This window comes from Dermacentor variabilis, chromosome 4 (genome assembly GCF_050947875.1).
Source record: "Dermacentor variabilis isolate Ectoservices chromosome 4, ASM5094787v1, whole genome shotgun sequence".
NCBI lineage: Eukaryota > Metazoa > Arthropoda > Arachnida > Ixodida > Ixodidae > Dermacentor > Dermacentor variabilis.
The window spans coordinates 60912290-60931999 of NC_134571.1; the positions used below are offsets into that span (position 1 = coordinate 60912290).

Below are 19710 nucleotides of genomic sequence, written 5' to 3' on the forward strand. Positions count from 1 at the left end.
TGCAAAAAAGCAACTGTGTCTCAGTCTCCTGCAAATAAAGCCATCCTTATGCTTATTAAAGATGTTTTTTTCTCTCTCTCTTTTCCCAACCTAGCGAGGGAGCTAGTGAAACCAGATATGTTGTTTGGTCCTGTTGTGACTTTACGTTCATTGTGTATTCATCAGCACATGTTGCGTGCGCCTGCGCGCCCGTTTGCACTTCCACAAAGCGTGAGTGACGTCATCACTGACATCACACTATCCATTTAGTGCTTTGTCGCATAGGCTCATCGAGTGACATCAGCGTTTGCGCTAACGAATATATGCGGTTCTCCACATCTAGGCTGACGGCAACGCGAGTGCATGTGCCAAGCAATGGAAGCACTCCTGTGCGACTGGCTGTTTCTCTTCGTTCTCTGGTCTCTGGTTTCTCTGGTATTCGTTAAATACGTTGCGGGGCAAATACTGATAACTAGGGAAAGTAGGCAGAGAAAGCTACCAATCTAGCACTGATTTTGTAGCATTTTAGGTTCACATGATAGGACATGAAGTAATGTTTCAATGCGGATTGTGTAAATCCAACCGCCATCAGCACATATAGACATACATGCCTCCTGATAACACCGCTTTTTTGCGTACGAATGCCAGCTCCAGTCAGTTGCAAAAGCAAACGAGGAAGTCTGTACATGTCATTTATCGATCGTGGCAAGCGAAAGAATGTCGATTGTCTGGAATGCGATAGACCTCACATTCCAAAAGTCTGTCTGCCCCTTTTCTTGTCTCTAAGCAGTGTTTCGGGATTCTCGATCTGTCCCACAGGAAATTGATTTCGCTTTCAGATACGTGTACAAAACAACCCACAGTATGAAAAAAAGCTTTTTCATGTGTGTTTCGAAGACCTTGCGCAAACCGAACTAGGCATAAAAAAAAAAGAACACATTGCTCATTACGCATAAACCATATTGCAGCCTCCCAAGAAACACCGGGAAATGAAGGTAACAGTGATATGACGCTTCCTCAACTCTCCACATTTTTTTCTCGATTTATCCTCTGTTGCTGCACACTAAGGAAGGTAGCAAGAAAGATGCGCGATACCGAAGAAATGAGAAAGAAGTTCACTGTAAAAAAAAAAAAAAAAAAAACGGGACGATTTCTGGCATTCGCTTAACACGAGAAAATGGATCCCACAGGCCTATACGCTTAAACTATACGGGGTGATCATTATTCAATTTTACAAAAATTTTGAAGATCAGTTATGGCAGATGTGAGAATTCCATTCCTTGAGGTCAAATATGCAAACAGGCGGACATTATTCACCTGAGAAATCGAAACATATAATCGCCTATTTGACGAAAGTTCATTAATTAACTTAATTACATCATGTCACATATTGAATTTATGAATTATAGCATGTTAGTTTGCAAGGAATATCTACTATAAGCAAATTTTGATTTTCCACAAAGGTAATCTTAATGATTACCTGTGCCGCAGGTAATATCTATAGCTTCTGTCAAACTTAAAGATTATCGTCCGGTATAAGCACATTTCCCCTTTTTACCTTTCTTTTTCAGTAAGAGCAAAAACGAATGTGCACATTTTTTTAACGAACGAAAGTCAATGTCATCAAACGGCCCATGCAGTACATCAAAAAATATAAAGGAATGTAAAACAGAAGCAAGTACAGGAATCATGGGGCCCTATAACGTCAACCTATTCCATTCTAATTTCATTCTATTCTCCTTACGCTATATTCACGTAACTACCGACGCAAGCATCGGGCGGTGACGTGCAGCGTTGTTTGAACAGCCAAATCGAACGTTCCCCTCCTATACATAGGAGGTGACTTTTGTTTACTTTCAAAACGAATATTATTGCTCACCATAACACGCTTTTGTTATCTAATTGGCTGAGAAAATGAGAGGAGCGCGCAAAAGTGGAGATGGTTTCGGTGGGACCAAGCCTGCGTAGTGAAAGTAGACAACCAGATGAGGAGGGCGGTGGCGGCGTCTGCGATTGGTCCGCTTCCCTTTGAAGCTTGTGGTGGCTGCTCGAAAATAGCGGCGGCATGCGATACGGTGTTAAGAATTCCGTTAAACGAATTCTGGGCGAGGGAAAATTGGCAGAGGGATGTCGTATACGTACCAGAAGGGCTCGGAAAAATTGTACTGCCACGCATAGATATTTATTATGCGCAAAGAAAAAAAAAACATTCTTGCTGGCAGTTCCTAGTATCCAGTGCTAGAGCGATGGGCAGGCAGTAATATTCTAATCCTTTCAGAACGGGATAAGTCTCCAGCGATTCCGAAAAAAAATGTGCATTTTTGTTTGCCATATCAATGCATTTTTAGCGCGTAGACGTCACTTTAACGTGGTGAGCTTTCGCTGTTGTGTGACGTTGCGTGGCAGACCAGCTAGCAACAGCAACACAGAAAAAAAGTTGACCGATAGCGGAGAACTAGTGGTGCAAAAAGGCATAGAATCCTAAATACCCTTTATTTTTCTTTTGTTCGGCCTAATAATGCATAATTAGTGCGCAGACGTCATATTAGGTGGGGAGCTTTCGTGACGTCTCGTGACAGACAAGCGATGTGGTGGCGGCCTGAACATTGCTGACCGATCTTGGAGGGGGCCAAAGCTCTGTTGGCCGCTTCTAGCCCTCAATTGGTATTTCAGTAAATTAACAAAGAGGTTTGATGTCCCGAAAAAGACCAGTTAGTTATGAAGGACTGCATATTGGAGGATTTCGGATTAATATCGTTACGCGGGGCTCCTTATGCTGCACGTAAATTTCGGTGCACGAACTTTCTTGCACTTCGGTCCAATGCGACTGCTGAGGCAGGGCATCAAACCTGCGACCTCGCGCTCGGCGAAAGAACGCCATATGGTGACCGAGTCATGGCGGCGGGTGAACGGCGTTTAAACACGAACACGCAGGTCACAGGAGTTGAGAGGCTGCAGAGTTGGCTTCCTCGATGAACTGCATTGTTTCAAAGGCCGTGTGACGTCGCTTCGTCGAACGTCGGCCTAGACGCCTGGCGTGCAGAATTAAAGCAGACGCACAGCTGTACTCCCCTGCGGCATACACAATTGACCATGCGTTACGTTACTCAGTGGCATAATTCAAGTGAAAATTGAGCAGGTCAATTTAAATTAATATTGGCATTAGCCGCGAAATACAGACATGGAAGGAAGGAAGGAGGCTGCGCACAAGCGCAAGCATTCTTTCCTTTCCTATTTCCCAGCGCAAGCATTCTTTCCTTTCCTATTCCCCCCTCCACTATCGTTCTTTCACGCCCCACGATATATTTCATCTTCAGTAGCGTGATGAGCGTACCGCTAGACTAACCTCTCCACTTATCATTAAACCTTCTCTCTGTTTTTCCCGTTTCTCTACCCATCCGTTCGAGTGCGTAACGCCGCAGTTGAGGACAACGGCAGAGATTAGGTGGCTCTGCCGCCGGCGTGCACGCAACCGAATCGGAACCGTTGTCAGACGAGAAGAGGACTTGTCACCTTGGAAGGCGCGAATCGGAAGCCACGTTCGTAAGAACTCGATGGCATCCCCCAACGACGACCGCTCGATGAAAACACGAGCGGCCGTATCCTCAACTCCACGCGATCCTGCACAGATTCTTGCGAGCCAGTGGCGGCACCTCGTGTCGCTCATCCTAAACACAAGCCCTCGCTGCCCGCTGGAACAGCTTCCAACAAGTGCGTCGACGGCGAGCGACGGAAAGAATGAATGAAAACTTAATTAATGTTTGGAGGTGCCACTAGGTTTGGGAACCTCCAGTGTAGAGATCCGATGGGGAACTTTTCCAGGCACTTCAGGACGTAGTCCACCAGGTAGCGTTGTTCGCGCTTTGTCTTGGCGAGAATGAACCTCTCCGGTGTAGGGGCAAGACCGGCAAGGGAAAGTCACCCTCTTTATATGAAAGGGTTTTCTCGCGTAGACCATGTTGTGTTAACAGGCTATGCGTCAGTATCAGAGGTGACTTCGCCCGTTTGATACACAGCCATGCGAAACCCCCGTAGCGTTATAGTCTCCCTTATAATTATACTCTAGGCTTGTGAATATTCTATATATTCGAATATATATATAGAATATTAGGCTATTCGATATTCCTTCCTGCTCGAATTTCAGTATTCAGCATTGTTTTCGAAGTGTTCGAAACGAACGAATAAAGGTACTTTTCCGCGTGTAAGCCGCACTCCACCGGGAAGGAAATAAAAAATAACGCTCACTTAAACTGCAGAAATAACTGCACACAACGCACGAGTCTTTGCAAAACAGTTGACTGTCGCGGATACACGAATCTTCCGCGTCATAACTTCGGCCAGCTGCTTTGTCCTCCATATCAGGCTGATCACTGAGAAGTTTGCCCTAAAAGTGGTTTCACTACAGCGCAGGCCCCATTGCCGTGAAACCACCTCGAGGCAATGCTTGCGCTGCCGCGAAGCTGCAGCGCAAGCATTGTGTGGCCGCAACCTCGTTGCGGCCACACAGAACTGACAACCCCCGCTCCAGACTAAACTTTAAGCAAGCGAATCCACTCAGCGCATCGCGAGGTGTTACATACGCCACCTTCGCGAACGAAGAGGAACACGAAAAAGAGGTTAGCTAAATGTACACTCTAATACCTAACTGAAAGTAGTGTCTGCCGAAGCGTGCACGAATTTGCAGCAGGCACTCAGGAAGCTCCCGCCTGTGCACGCTTATTAGGTATGGGGATCCGCCTTGGCCGTTAGCTAAATGCTGGGAAATCTCGCTACTATATAGTTTGCTTTACGAAAGCATGAAAGCTCAGACGCACGGTGTGCAACAACTAGTATAGTTATCGACGCGCGTAGTTCGCCAACGGCCCGTTTCTTTATTTACTTGCGTGGGCTGTAAAAATCCGCTTATAGTTCCACCGCCACGCCTCGTTAACTCGGCACTACAGAACGCTGCCGTGAAAAAAAAAAAAGAAAGCCTCTCTCGCCCGGAGTTATTAGTAAGCGCAGCCTAGCGGAAATGCGCAGCTCGTTAGCGAGTTTATACTGATAAAGGAAACGTACCCAGCGCGTTTTCGGGAACTCTATAAAGTGCTTGCGTGTGTTTATAACAGTTATTAAAACGTCTTACTTGAAAAAAAAAATCAAGAATGGAGTAAGCAGAGGTGACACGTTCCTGAAACACTCGAAGTTTGTTTAACACTGGCAAGTTAGCAGTGCGAATTTTTGTGCCGGGAAGGTAATCTATTTTCCTAGACATTTTCGAAAGGTCCGCCTTTCTTTGTAAGGTTACGGTGATTAGGTTCCAGCTGGGGTTGTTCCAAATGGCTGAACGACGATGGAAGAGAGGAAATGCAAGATGATTGATTCGTGCTGTGTGAGCGCCAGAGATGAGCCGAGGTATTGTGAAGTTCAAGAACGTAATTAAATGAAATTAACCAAACAATAAGAAAATGTAAGTGAAGGCTCGGGGGGGGGGATTCTAATTATTTCCGGGGCTTCGTTTTGGATCGCTCTGGCACCATAGTGGCAGCTGTTAGATTAAAAAAATACTGTTACATTAAAAAAATATTTTTGCCTGTGTACTTTGCAGACCGGAACGCGCTAAGCTCGCGTGTAGACGGAAAGCATGAAGTTGAATTTGCGCAACAGCATAATGTGCGGGAGTCGCGCGATCAAGGTCGCGCTTCACAGCATCGCGACGACGCACGACGGGCGAGCGCGAAATGCCCCACCGCCTCAACCACCACAAAGTTCTAAGTAGACTGAAGCACAACAGCGAGCAAAAGCTTGTAAGCAAACTTGATGTGCTGTTGGAGTACTAAAAAATGTTGAACTTGCATTGGGCGCGAAGACATCTGAATAACGGCCCTCCTTCGAAACTAAACTGACTCCAGAAGTGGAACCCCGTTTCTTTTTCTTCTTTCTTTTTTGGCGAGCAAGGAAGTAACTTTCTTAGATTTGTCAACAAGCGTGCTCTTATGTGAATGCTTCATGCAAATATCGTTGTCCAAGCGCCGGGCACGTGCAGATAGTGACAGGCAGCACGCACATTATTAAACTGCATCTTCATCAAACCCTCCGCTTTGGATACACGTGACTGTGGAACCTATGTGGGTACACGTGACTGTGGAGATTATTTGGAATTAGCCCTTACAAAAAATTCTGGCGGAAGAGCCCTTTGTGAATACGGACCCTGATTGCTCATGTCGCGAACGGTGCTACGTGAACGGGCCAGAAGTAGCATCCTGTGGGTTTAGATTTATTAATGATGCTCCTCAGAGAATATTTGTAAGTCAGATTTATCACAAACAAAAAATGAAGAAGTAGGAGAAGTGTTGAACTTCTAAGAGTAGTAGTTTGCCGTTACCGATAGAGTGACATACTGAGCGTGGCCCCTGCAAACCAATAGCTGATTTTCGCTGGTGTGACGCTTCTGCACCAGTCACCTTTCCCTGACCCCTTCCCCGGCGCGCTGCTAAAGAGGACCGCCGGCCGTTTTTCTATGCGTTAGTTTATACAGCCCGTAAATGAAAACGCATGGAGACGATCAAAGCGAGAGGTGGGCTAAGTGAAAAAGAGCGCGCCTCACAAAAGCATAACAGAGGCAAAAGTCTCAAGGAAAGAAGCCGCAGACCAGTAAAAGTGGTACGTATACGAAGAGATTCTCGTAAATTGGACGTAATAGATTGCAGACGCCGTGCCGAACAGCGAACAGCGGGGGAGGAGGAAATTCAATTCTGCGAGCCTTCCGCGTCGAGTGACTTCCAATTCTTGTCGCTGCGCCGGCCTTCCGTATTGTGCCCATTTCGCGCGAGGCGAGTGGACTTCGACGCGGTGGCAGAACGGAGTGAAGTAATGGCTTCGGCTAGTTGGTTTTGATTTGTCGGTTTGTGTGGAACAGCGCGCAACTAGACAGAAGTGACAAACAGGACAAGTTTGAAGTCGGCGCCTGTTTCTTCCGTGTAATTTTTCCCTGTTATACAAAACAAAAGGCGGAAGAAAGTTCGGCCTTTAAGCAGGCAGGAAGGCAGGCTTCCGCACGGAAGTTGCGGTGGAGCGAGGGTGCGTTCAAGGAACGGACTCAAGGAACGTCTCTCAGCGAACGCTGACTCAAGGAATGCCTTTGCCTCTGATAGGGAGAAAGAGAAAGGAAAGAATTAGGCAGGCAGAAAAAAAAACGACAACAGGAAAAGGAGAAAGAAAGAATATATCAGTTTTTCTTTTTTATAGTATGGCGGGATTGAAGGTATGTTATATATGCCAGCGTTCATGCTTTCCCCATATATGCAAGAATTCACATCTATGACTGCCTGTATACACAAAGCGTCTGTTGCTTTAGGATAGACCACATCCAATCCTCCTCAACTTTCCATGCCGCGTCATCGGTAGACCTACCTGTGACTATTTAATTGCCTATGCTTTTACGATACGTCGAATTCGTGTGCGCACTGTCATACCCGTATATCACAGAGCCAGCCAGGCGTAGGTTCTGTCAGAAAGTGGTGGCGTTGAACGGACGTTAGCACTGCCGCCACTACGTTGGACCGAAGTGATCGTTCCTAGATTAAATGCACCGGCGAGCTTATAGACAAATCTTTAACAGAGAAAGGAAAATGAATTTCGCACCACAAGGCTGGAAGAAAAGGAAAGAAAAAAAAAAAAGAATGAGGAGTGATACGCCCGCAGATACAACAGCATCCACTGTGCGTTCAGAGTTGCTCGTATATCTAAGTCTTCTTTTAAAAAAGTGTAGCAGTACTCTGGTGGCTTTCTGTCTCATTATGGTCGAGCTCATGGCTTTGGTATTTTTTCCTTCTTTGAACAATCTGTCGTCCAGTGGGCTTTAAGCAACGCACGAAGACTGTCTTTTGTCCCCAGCAGGACCAAAATAATGCTTCGCATGATCTGGTTCTCGCACAAATTGCACCTGGGCAATTTTTTTTTTCATATTGAAAGAGGTACTGTAATCTGCATTACGGCCGATTAGCACCGCATAACTGTAAACCAAGAAACTGTCTCTCACACAGATACTTCTTTAAAGGGAAAGGAAGCGTTGACAGGGCTAGGCACCACTCCCTGTCTGCGCGCCCTTTTCTTTCTGTTTCTCTTTTTTAAATTGCCGTAGCGCTTTCTGACGAGGAGGGGAGCACAATGAACGGCGCAATATCGTGCAGCAAACACTGCGTGCGCGTGCTGGACACATGTACGATATGCTATATACGGTCCATGGAGTAAACTCACCGCACGCCGGAAGGGACAGTGACAAATGACCGCGGCGGTGAATCGATACAGATATAAATTGATGAGAAGGGGAGGAGGGGGCGGGACTGGCTATGGTTGAGCGAACAAAGAGAGGAAAGCGCGATCTCCACGTTCTCGCGGAATCGCCACTTGTATTGAACGTCGCATTATCGCTTCAGGGTCACCGAGCGAATAGCTCTCCCTCTGGCCATGTTCGTGTCGTTATTCGCTCCCTAATTCTTGTTGGCACGTCAAAAGGGTTCAAGGAATGCTGACTATCAGGGAACTGACGGGTAGTGTTAAACTACTGAGTTGCTTCTGGTAGCGAGGAACGTGGACTCGATTTACTGGGATAAGAGCTAAGAAGCATCACAGACAAGTGTGTATTCAGCCACAACGCCAGAAAGCCGACTCGAATGTGCACTATAGGAAAATCAAACCACTGCATGGTAGCGTAAGTGATGGCGGACCAGCCTTCGAGTGCCTACAGGCCTTATAATGCTGAGATTAAAATGCACGTTAAAAATTTTCTTATAACTTCCTGTTCAGTAACGTGCTGTGCAGGTGTACGTAGCCGAAATATGCTGGCTCTTCTCATAAGCTTGAAACATAAGAGCGAATAGTGGTTTACTAGCCGTACCAAATGCCATAGATACGTACCATTCCGAGATCTAGTAGTCATTGGATTTTGGCGCTCTTACGTTCCCTTCACTAGAGTCTAGAGACAAGTAAGCATGGTTATAATTTCTAGTAATAACAATACAAAGTGGTGTGGACCAATATATTGCAGATTTAATGTATACGCAGATGACATTCTATTCTTCGGTTAGCGGATAATCATTAAGCTTCCGGCGGATACTTGCAGAGGAGAGTACGGAGCTAACAAAGCAATAATGTAGCTAGGAAAGCTTTATTTGACTCATAATTATGAAAAATAATAATAAATAAGGTTACCTGGGAATCGCAGAGCAGGTTGTGGCGTGCGACGTCGCACGTGCTTCTCAGTCATTTGATTTTTCATCGGTTGCGCATCTCGCTCTATACGACTTTTTCAGGAGTAACAAAATCGAATCGAGCCAGGAGTACACGGGAAAGAAAAACTATGCTTTGCCATATCTGCACCATTGCTTTAAGTTTGCACCGCGAATGCAAGTCCAATTGTTGAAATAGCAATGTCATGTTCACTGCAGTAAGCCACGAAGCTTTGTATTCGCTTTCTGCTGTGTTATGCATGACACTGACTATAGGAAAATTAGGCAATAAAGCGTGCACGATCAGAATGCACACGTTGATTGCCACCAAAAGGATACACAAGCAAAGAGTCGCTATAACGGGGCGCAAACAAGCCGAGACTGTCTAAGTCTTATGAGCGTCTCGCGTACCGTGCGAAATGGAAGTCAGAAATGCGTCTGCTCATTACACTCGCGCGTTCTCGATTAGCTCCGGCTTCCATGTGGCATCATTTGAGTACACGCATGACACGCGTGGTGCAGTGTCTTATAGACAACGCGACGACCCGTCGTGACGGAGATTAATTACCGGAAATCAAAAAGTAGAAATCAAAACGTGACTATGATTAATTGGCGTCGCTCCTCGCTTCGTTCTCCCAGCTGGTGGTGGTGTGCGTCGTTTGCGAGCCTGTCACTTGGGCAGGCCCCGGCACGCAACGTTTGGAGCCGTCGTTTCTGATAAATGTGTTTTCACGCTTCGCTGTGCTCCACAGTAAATAGATCAGATGAACGGATCACGAACCATCAGGTCCGTATTATAATGTGCACTAATTAATGGGCAGAAAGTTGCAGTATAGGGTACGCGTTTGACCTCTTGCGAGAATGTGCCGTTTTTCCATGTGAGGGCTGCTTAACTTTGGGTGGCGCGCTAGTGCAATGATTTGTTTTAGGGCACGTGAAATGTGCTCAAGGCACTGTAGTAAGAGTCCGTCTTCCTTTGAGCTTTGTGCGTCGAGTCGACCGGTGACGTTTCTTTTTCTCACCACAAAACAAAACGTAGTATTACCCGGCATTACTTTGTACAAGTCCGACACACCAGCTTTCATCGCATTTTGTTTCCTGCCCACATATAGGTTGTTGGGAATGAAACATGCAAGCATTATTTCACGTTTGCTACCAGAAAGGTCTGATGCGATAAGCCTTCTGAAAACAGCTGCGCGGCTATGCACAGCTAAGCAAATAGCGACCAGGAGCTCTCAAATACGCAGACGTCCGCGAAACCAAGTCGCGATTCTCACGTGCAAGCTATTATCGTTAGAAGGTAACCACTAATTCAACGCAATGCTGCAATCTAAATTAGCCTAATGTAACTTCCCTGCCAATTAGTCCTGTTTCTCGCTCTGTCCCTCTATTTCTACTGTGTGATGGTCCAACACAAACGTATGGGTTAGTCTTTAGACTCTGTTGTGCCCTTTCCCTTGTTTATTGAACTGTGTGTCCCTTAGTGTTCTCTTACTCCCTCATGTGCCTTCCTTTGCTCGCAAACGTTCGTTATCTTTGACTGCCCCTAGTTTCTTTTAATGTTTTTTTTTTGCGCTTATCGTCTTTCTTTCCCAGCGAAGAATAGCCGGCGCCAATAAAGCAGCCAAACTTTCCTTCAATTTCATAATAATAGAAAAAAAGAAGCTTTCCTGATGACTATATCGATCGGCACACGTGCAACAAAGATAGGGCTACCTGCAACAAGCATATTCAATGACGATACACTTGCCGGTCTCGGAAACACAAGCTCTCCTTTCCACTGCTATCGACAAAGTGCCGACATTGGCACGCACGATCTCCAACGGACTTCAGAGGACAGTTTTATGTCCGGTAACCAGAGTGAGAGAGAGTGCTCGCCACGGCTCGCAAAAATGCACGGAAAAGCTGCTTAACGAGAACGCGAGCGAGAGCGCCGCAGAAACTTTATCCTAGAGCGCGCTAAAGCCTCGACACCTACGCTGGGCTCCCAAGCTGGACACGCGCAGCAACAAGCACTGGGCTCCCAAGCACTACACGCAGCGACATATACGCCTTCGCATCTGTCCGAAATTTCGCAACCTCGTTGCGGCCACACAGAACTGACAACGTCCGCTCCAGACGAAACTTTAAGCCAGCGAATCCACTCAGCGCATCGCGAGGTGCTACACACGCCACCTTCGCGAACGAAAAGGAACTCGAAAAAGAGGTTAGCTAAATGTACACTCTAATACCTAACTGAAAGCAGTGTCTGCCGAAGCGTGCACGAATTTGCAGCAGGCACTCAGGAAGCTCCCGCCTGTGCACGCTTATTAGGTATGGGGATCCGCCTTGGCCGTTAGCTAAATGCTGGGAAATCTCGCTACTATATAGTTTGCTTTACGAAAGCATGAAAGCTCAGACGCGCCGTGTGCAACAACTAGTATAGTTATCGACGCGCGTAGTTCGCCAACGGCCCGTTTCTTTATTTACTTGCGTGGGCTGTAAAAATCCGCTTATAGTTCCACCGCCACGCCTCGTTAACTCGGCACTACAGAACGCTGACGTGAAAAAAAAAAAAAGCCTCTCTAGCCCGGAGTTATTTGTAAGCGCAGCCTAGCGGAAATGCGCAGCCCGTTAGCGAGTTCATACTGATAAAGGAAACGTACCCAGCGCATTTTCGGGAACTCTATAAAGTGCTTGCGTGTGTTTATAACAGTTATTAAAACGTCTTACTTGAAAAAAAAAATCAAGAATGGAGTAAGCAGAGGTGACACGTTCCTGAAACACTCGAAGGTTGTTTACCACCCGCAAGTTAGCAGTGCGAATTTTTGTCCCGGGAAGGGAATCTCTTTTCCTAGACATTTTCGAAAGGTCCGCCTTTCTTTGTAAGGTTACGGTGATTAGGTTCCAGCTGGGGTTGTTCGAAATGGCTGAACGACAATGGAAGAGAGGAAATGCAAGATGATTGATTCGTGCTGTGTGAGCGCCAGAGATGAGCCGAGGTATTGTGAAGTTCAAGAACGTAATTAAATGAAATTAACCAAACAATAAGAAAAAAAAGTAAGTGAAGGCTCGGGGGGGAGTCTAATGATTTCCGGGGCTTCGTTTTAGATCGCTCTGGCACATAGTGGCAGCATCTACATGGTCATTGCGCAACTTTCAATAACTTAATATTTACGAAACGCGGTGGAAAGCAAAAGTGTAGCGACAAAATCGCTGTTGCAGAGCAGTCAGAGGCAAAAAGAACGACATTACAAAAAGTGTGCACATGCCGCTCTAGGCGCGCGCATTTCTACTTTCACACAAAGGGGCGCAAATAAACTGATGACAGAAACTCGGAGGTGGCAAAATAACAGGATACTTCACAGAGCACCCGCATGTGAAGAAATTATATAGCTAGGTTTTGGTTCGGCTTACGACTGTAATGCAGATAATGTGGGGGCTTGTAGAAAATGAAATTTTGTAGACTTCATCTATTTCTTCTCCTATATACAAAGGAAAGTCTGAATAAAAATTATAATAATAATACCACTTTAAGCTATTGCATTTACAACTAAAGGTGAGGTAATATCATCAAGGTAACTTTTTATGAAAGGAGCCAAGGAACGAGATGATTTCCCCTGGGGAGTGTCAGTCACACAAAGCAACGTGTTACTTATTAGTGGCGTCCCTGAAGAGCGGCATCCTTATATACGAGCGGGCGACCGAATCCAGAGGATGAGCTTGCGAGCTTAGTTGGAAAGTTGCATGTTCCTGCTCGCTGAAAGACGCAGACTGGGGAAAAGCAAATGTAGTGTGAAATGTATGACGTGAGTGGTGGAAGCTGTCCAGACAGCAGCAGCCTCTGCGTCATAACCAACTGAGCAGATACTGAGAAATATGGTACGTGAACCTATTCGCAAACAACACTGGACAGGCTGCATTAATTTCCGATATCAACAACTCCATGACATTGGTGCTTCGAGAGAAGTATCTATGAATAACACGCTTGTTTTGCCTTTGCTACGCGAAAGAAGAATAAAGAAATAATGAGTGAAAGAAGCCGGAGCATTGGCTTCTCATAAGGCGGTGCGACGCTATCCACAGTTCTTCGTGTAATGAGTGTTCCTTGTTCTCACATTGCGATAGCACCACGATCCTGTCGTCATTCCTGCGCGGATAGACGCGACTTGAGCCGACCTTTGAGAAGGAGCTGTAATATAGTACGCACTCGCGCTTCCAAAATGCCAGAGAAAGCCTTCTTTGCGCTCAGCCTTTCGTGGGTCCGTATTCATAAATAGCTCATACGCTAGAATCGTTCGTAAGAAAAAATACTAGCCAATCTTGATGCTGGACATATTGGCAAAGGCAACCAGCCAATGACAAAAACTCACTTACAAGAAAAGAAAAAAGAAAGAAGCTTTGTGTGGATTCGACCCCAGGTTAACTCGCACGAGCGTTCATATGCGTGCATGCGTGAAGAAGGAGGGATATTTTGCAAGTTAAACACTGTGAAAAGAAAAAAAGAAGGTCACCCCTTCTAGTCCGTGAAGATGGTCGAACAGCAAAGCCCTTTCCCCCTGTTGAGCTCTTCTTTTCCTGCGCCGCTAGGTCACGTGGCCCCTTTTTAGCGAAGTCCGACAACGACGGCACAGGGTCCGCCCAAAAACAGCTTCGTTGTGATAAAAAAAAAGTCAATAAATACACTTGCACAAAGGACCAACGCTGAACTAACTAGCTTGACGCTGGCCCTGTGTGTGCTGGACCCTCCTGTATTTTTTTTTCTCGCGCCGTTTAACTTGCAATATGGTGGGCCAACATGCCTAAACACACCTACTTCTCAGATACGTGTGCCCACGATTTACTGCTCGCGACCGCTTCTGTGACCTCGTTAACCCGCAGAGCTCTTAATTGCCTCCATCTGTAACGTCAATGCTTAGTTTTCTTATGCAGTGCCGCACCCTTCCTCCTCCTGCAGCCCCTTAAAATATAGCAGCAGAACACAAAGCCCACCAATGCACAAGAAATGGAGAAGGTAGAGAAGAATAAACGAATGAAGCACGTATGATCAGTAAAAGTGAGCCGAGGTGCCAAACGGGGAAGCGGTGGAAATGGTCTGCACTATATTTTCGGCGCTTTCCGGTCGCTGCTGCATGCGTCCCCGGTCAGGTCAAAACGAGCCCCCGCGCCCGGGGCGAGATAATCGGGCAGGCAGCTGTCGCTAATGCCCCCGTGCCTGCCCCGCATTGTCTTCGGTGGCCGTGGGTCTACCGTATGGATCCGAATCCATTCTGGAACCGAAGCCAAAGCGTACTTTCGTTACCTTCATCTCCTCGACGGCTCTCCGTCGGGGCAAGGCCATTCTTATTATGCGGCGCTTTCGACTTCTATTTTTATTTATTTGTTTTTCTTTCCCCATTCCTTTTTCTTCCTCTGCACAGCAAGTGCCTCTGCGACAATGGGGAACGGGCCAGGGAAAAAAAACGATAAACGTATGTCCTTCAACATAACATCTACAGAACAACCTATAAGCGCGATCGACCTCTTGTTGCCGTTTATATTTTAGTGACAAGCAAGGACACGCGGGACAAACAGTGGTGATTCAGGAAGTTTTAATGGATATTACTGGGTTTTACTCATACATGCCTCCTCTCTTACCTTTTATGCGCAAACAATGACAATTGCTGCTTAAACGGGCGTCGCGGCTTGGTGACAGAATGCGTGACAGTCACAATTATGATGCTTTGTGTAATGATTTCTCGAGTTCACGAAAAGCAGTCATTGACTTTGTCTGCGAAGGCAAGGTTTTCTTTTAAAGTTTCCAGTGAGGAACGGGGCAAAAAGCTTGGTTATTATTCTACAAATCTAGCTGTTTTCTTAGATTTCGGATTGTCCCATAGAAACGCCACCTTGAATGTAGTGAAACGAAGGCTGTTCTGGAAGAAGCTTACAGTGACGCACATGCAGCATGCAAGACAATGGTCCACGGTACAGGACAATAGCGGCTAAATGGGGGAACAAAGGATGCGCCCCTTTCGGGAAAGAGCGCTTAATTCACGCGCGCGTATTCAGTGCGTGTATTGTAAATAACAAAAATTGTCACACACGAAGGAGAGATAATTTTCTGGCTGTTAGGGTTCTGACTGCCTTTCGAATTGCTCCAATGTACTGGAACATATTTGACATGATTACCCGCCGTGGTCGCTAAGTGGCAATGGTGTTGGGGCTGCTGAGCACGAGGTCGCGGGACCGAATCCCGGCCACGGCGGCCGTATTTCGATGGGGGGCGAAATGCGAAAACACCCGTGTACTTAGATTTAGGTGCACGTTAAAGAACCCCAGGTGGTCGAAATTTCCGGAGTCCTCCACTACAGCGTGCCTCATAATCAGAAAGTGGCTTTGGCACGTAAAACCCTTTAATTGAATTCGATATGATTAGGAAAATTTCAGAAATTAGCTGGAGCCGGCTGACGTGCAGGGCAAGGGGTAACTTGAGATCACTAAGAAAATTCTTCTCTTTTTTTGCCTTGAACTTGCTAATGGCCATGACAATCAAACAGGAAAAGAATTGGCTCCCAGCATATCTCTTACATTCGCGCTAAATAATTTATATCTTGTCGTTTGGATTTTCTTTCACTGTTACACTTACAACAACAATGCTTTTAGAGGCCCAAATATATGTCGGTTGTGATGTCGTTTGTGCGCAGTGACCTCACGAGGACGAAGGTGATCCAAGAAAACGTGGAAGGTCGTGGTCGGTCATTACTTCGCTGATTAAGAAATATTATTACGGCCGGATAAATTTTCTAATTATGCGGTTGTTAACATTATAGTTAAACAACGAATAGCTTCATAATATTGCAGTACTGTACCTGCTGCCTCAAGTAATGAGTGAGTCACCGATATCCTTGGTAGCATGTGTGAACATTTACCTTGAAATATTCCACAACTCTCGCCATGGCTAACGATGGTTGTTACTGTTGCTCAGAAACTCCCCCCCCCCCCTCCCGCTCCCCTTCTCCCTGTGCACGCTAAATATAAAGAACTGACTGAACTCATTCACAAAATATATATTTACTTTATTTGACAGGATTAAAGCCCTGCAGGACTTGCGGGGGTGGGAGGTGACAGAGAACGAGTTGCATCTTAGGGCTTACACAGACGTAGGCTCTTCAAATCGGGCTCAACGGGCTAACTTGGGCTCAGACTCACCAAAATTAGACCTAACCTCGAACTCACCTACAACAGATCGAGCTAGACTCATTGAGACTCAGACTCGCCAGAAATTCGACTCATCACGCTTACTCGAACTCGAACTCACCAAAGCAAACTCAGCTGGATTCACTCTGACTGCGAACTCACCGGTCGGTGTGAGTTAAATGATTAAACCCATGAGTGAGTTCACCGACCTGTGCTGTTGTTGCTATGTCACTGCAAACAGCTGTTATACGAATACTTTATGGACTCTCACGTAGCCTCCAGAACAACTGCCTGCCAAACGTCAAAACCTTCGAGGCATAAGCTGCCGGACGAAGTCCACATAACACGTGCTGGGAATTAAGTGTTCAGCGTTCGCACTACTTCGTCTTTCCTATTCCATGCCCGAAACGGAAAGCTTCAGGTATAAGTGAAAGAGGTTGCTTTATACCGGGAGTTCAGCAGTTACATTGTTATTCTCCAGAATGCCGCAGCAGAGAAGGAGGTAATAGTTTCTTTTTGCTGGCCGTTATTCGGCTATGCGGGCGCCCTGATGAAGTTATGCGGTAATTACCGATTACTCATTCAATAATTAAACACCTAATTCACTTTTTTATTTAATTGCTTTAACTGATAAGAATATTGCAATTGCAAAATCAAGTCGGCGAGCTGCTAGGAAACGCATTGCTGCCGCACCGCGTGCAAAGGCGGCAAATTTGTGTTAGAGCTATGCTTGCAGAAACTGCAATCACATCCATCGTCATTCCTTTACGACGCAAGATGTTCTTTCTTTTGTCTGCTTTCTATTTATCTTTTCTTTCTGATTTTCTCACAGCACAGTGATGCTTGCGTGGTTCGCTGTTCTGCACCAGATTCTACAGTTCGCTACTGATTCAAAGGGATTCTCACTATGCAAGTACGAAAACTTTCGGTGACGAATATGAGCGATCGCAATGTACTCAAGGGCGTGTCCGGTTCTAGAAGCACCCTCCCGTACCCAACACAAAGAGGACTACCTCAAGGGCACAGTTGGTTTTATAACTACATCACGCAAACGTTTGGGGCAGCGAAGATTATTCTAACATAGAAATGCATGACTGCTTGACTTCAGAATGAAGTTAGGTCAGTGAAGAAACGACGCTCGTGATGAGCTTTTCCGTTGCGCAGATTGTTCTAATGTCTGCCAGCTGCAATGTTAGTTTGGTTACAGATACTGGGTGGGAAGCTCGTAAGAAATGTAGCCGCAGTATTGGCCTTGAAACTGCAAACCAACTTTGAAAGCCTTTGAAGTCAATAATAAGAAGATAATATGTAATAATGAAACTAGTATTTATGCTGTTTGCAGCAACGTTCCATAATTTCCTGCTGAAATAAAAGACTGGCTTTGTTTGTCATACATGACGACACAGCTCTATCTTTCAAACAAGTGCTACCTGAAGCCTTAAGCAAAGAGCACAAAAAAAAAGAAAGAGAAATACACATTACGAACAGGCGATTATATAGATTGCAAAGTGAGACGTCAGCTGAAAGATTATATCAATCAATCAATCAATCAATCAATCAATCAATCAATCAATCAATCAATCAATCAATCAATCAATCAATCAATCAATCAATCAATCAATCAATCAATCAACTTGTGACTACAATAAAGCAGCAACGCCTTCGACCATGCCGTGGATATGTTGAGATATATAAAATGCTCGAGTCTTACGTAAAGCAACAACTGCCTCGACAGACCGCCTCCGCGCTCCTTCCGTGTCCTGGGGCACAGGCTTGCCCGCCGCATAGAAAGCTTCTTTTCGCAGGGAAGCCACCACGCTGGAAATGCGCTCAGTCTTAAGCGATGCTGTAGGATCGAGCTCCGTCGTCGTCGCGCAGTTTATTGCGTTTCGCTGCTACGCTTGCTATTGTAAGCCCTTCGAGCGAAACGAGCGCGCTTCCAATTCTGGTCGTCTTATCCGGTAGCGTGCGCTGCCGCGCCGTCGCAACAAACGCTCGCTCACTCGTGTGTTCGCTGATGCGACGCTAAAGAGCGCAAAAAGTGAGTGGGCGTTGCCGAACTTGCAGCATCGCGATATGACGCTAGGCGGAGTAAAAAAAAATATATAAACAGAGGAAAGAAACACAAAAAAATAACCCGTAAAGCACGAAAGCAAAAGAACGAAAGAAACGGAAAAGAAGGAGAGAGAAAACAGTGAGCTTAGCAAGGGAGAAAGCAGCGCACTGACGCATGCACCCAATAATTGACATCATGCCTATAGAATTTTCTCCCCGAGGAAAAAAAAATTACCCAGCGGCATGACAACAGCGAAAGTGGCACACTTGAGAAGTAGTTTTTCGCCTATCACTTGTAAGGAATGAGCTTTTATCGGTATGTCTGGCTGTCAGAATGTCTGACGTTGGTTTCCTCAACAAACTCAAAGGGCCACGAAACGCTTTTTGTCGATACCCGTGGTTTGTCTTACGTATTAACTCTTCTGTCGTCATGAATAAAGACGTGTCGAATGGTTAAGAAGGACGTGTTCAATGCAGCTCGTACCGTGCCCGGTGCCGTCCACTGGCCGGTTTCCTATAATCATGTTAAGGAGATCGACGCAGTGATGACAGATCACCCTTGTGAAATAAAAGCCACAGCGCGACTCGATAAGTAACTTGTACAGTGCATTCAGCGTACCTGTGTGTTTTCTCATCACCTAATTATTTCGTCCCTTATCACATATTACAGCTGGAGTTGCGTGCGGTGCCTATTGTTAGGCACCGATCATTAGAAACATTGCCTACCTTTCTTTCTCTCTCTCATCTTTTGTCACACAACGCTATGTACTGACAACAGAACGCAACCCGTCGCGGTCGCTTAGTGGCTATGGTTTTGGGCTGCTAAGCACGAGGTCGTGGGATCGAATCCTGGCCACGGCGGCCTCACTTTGAAGAGGGCGAAATGCGAAAACATCCGTGTACCTAAATTTAGGTGCATGTTAAAGAACCCCAGGTGAACGAGATTTCCCTAGTTCTCCACTACGGCGTGCCTCATAATCATAAAGTGGTTTTGGCACGTAAAAACCCCATAATTCAAGTTTTTTTTAGCGTTCGCAGGCTCAACTACGCATTTCGCGACCGGGCGAAAGGGAAACTGGCGATCGCGGCTCAATGTCGCGCGCCATATTTATTTAAAAATACCTAACAGGCCGCCATTGGAATCTGAACCTGGCAACGTTTAACGTTAGAACGTTATCTAGTGAGGCGAGTCTAGCAGTGTTATTGGATGAATTAGAGGGTAGTAAATGGGATATAATAGGGCTCAGTGAGGTTAGGAGGACAAAAGAAGCTTATACAGTGCTAAAAAGCCGGCACGTACTGTGCTACC

General features: G+C 46.0%; 1 protein-coding gene across 4 annotated transcripts in view; it reads right to left on the bottom strand.

Annotated features, from left to right (window-relative positions):
- The window catches only part of LOC142579249 (uncharacterized), a 46290-nt gene extending 28151 nt beyond the window's left edge, over nt 1-18139 (bottom strand). For 2 of the 4 annotated variants that reach the window (XM_075689270.1, XM_075689271.1), the window contains exon 1: nt 9600-9669. In XM_075689270.1, coding sequence (XP_075545385.1) covers nt 9600-9634 — 35 coding nt within the window. In that variant the 5' untranslated portion in view covers nt 9635-9669. Of the gene's footprint in view, nt 1-9599; nt 9670-13681; nt 13818-18057 lie in introns of those variants that run through there. The other 2 variants (XR_012827371.1, XR_012827370.1) reach the window with 2 other exon arrangements.
- Nucleotides 18140-19710: the final 1571 nt, after the last annotated feature.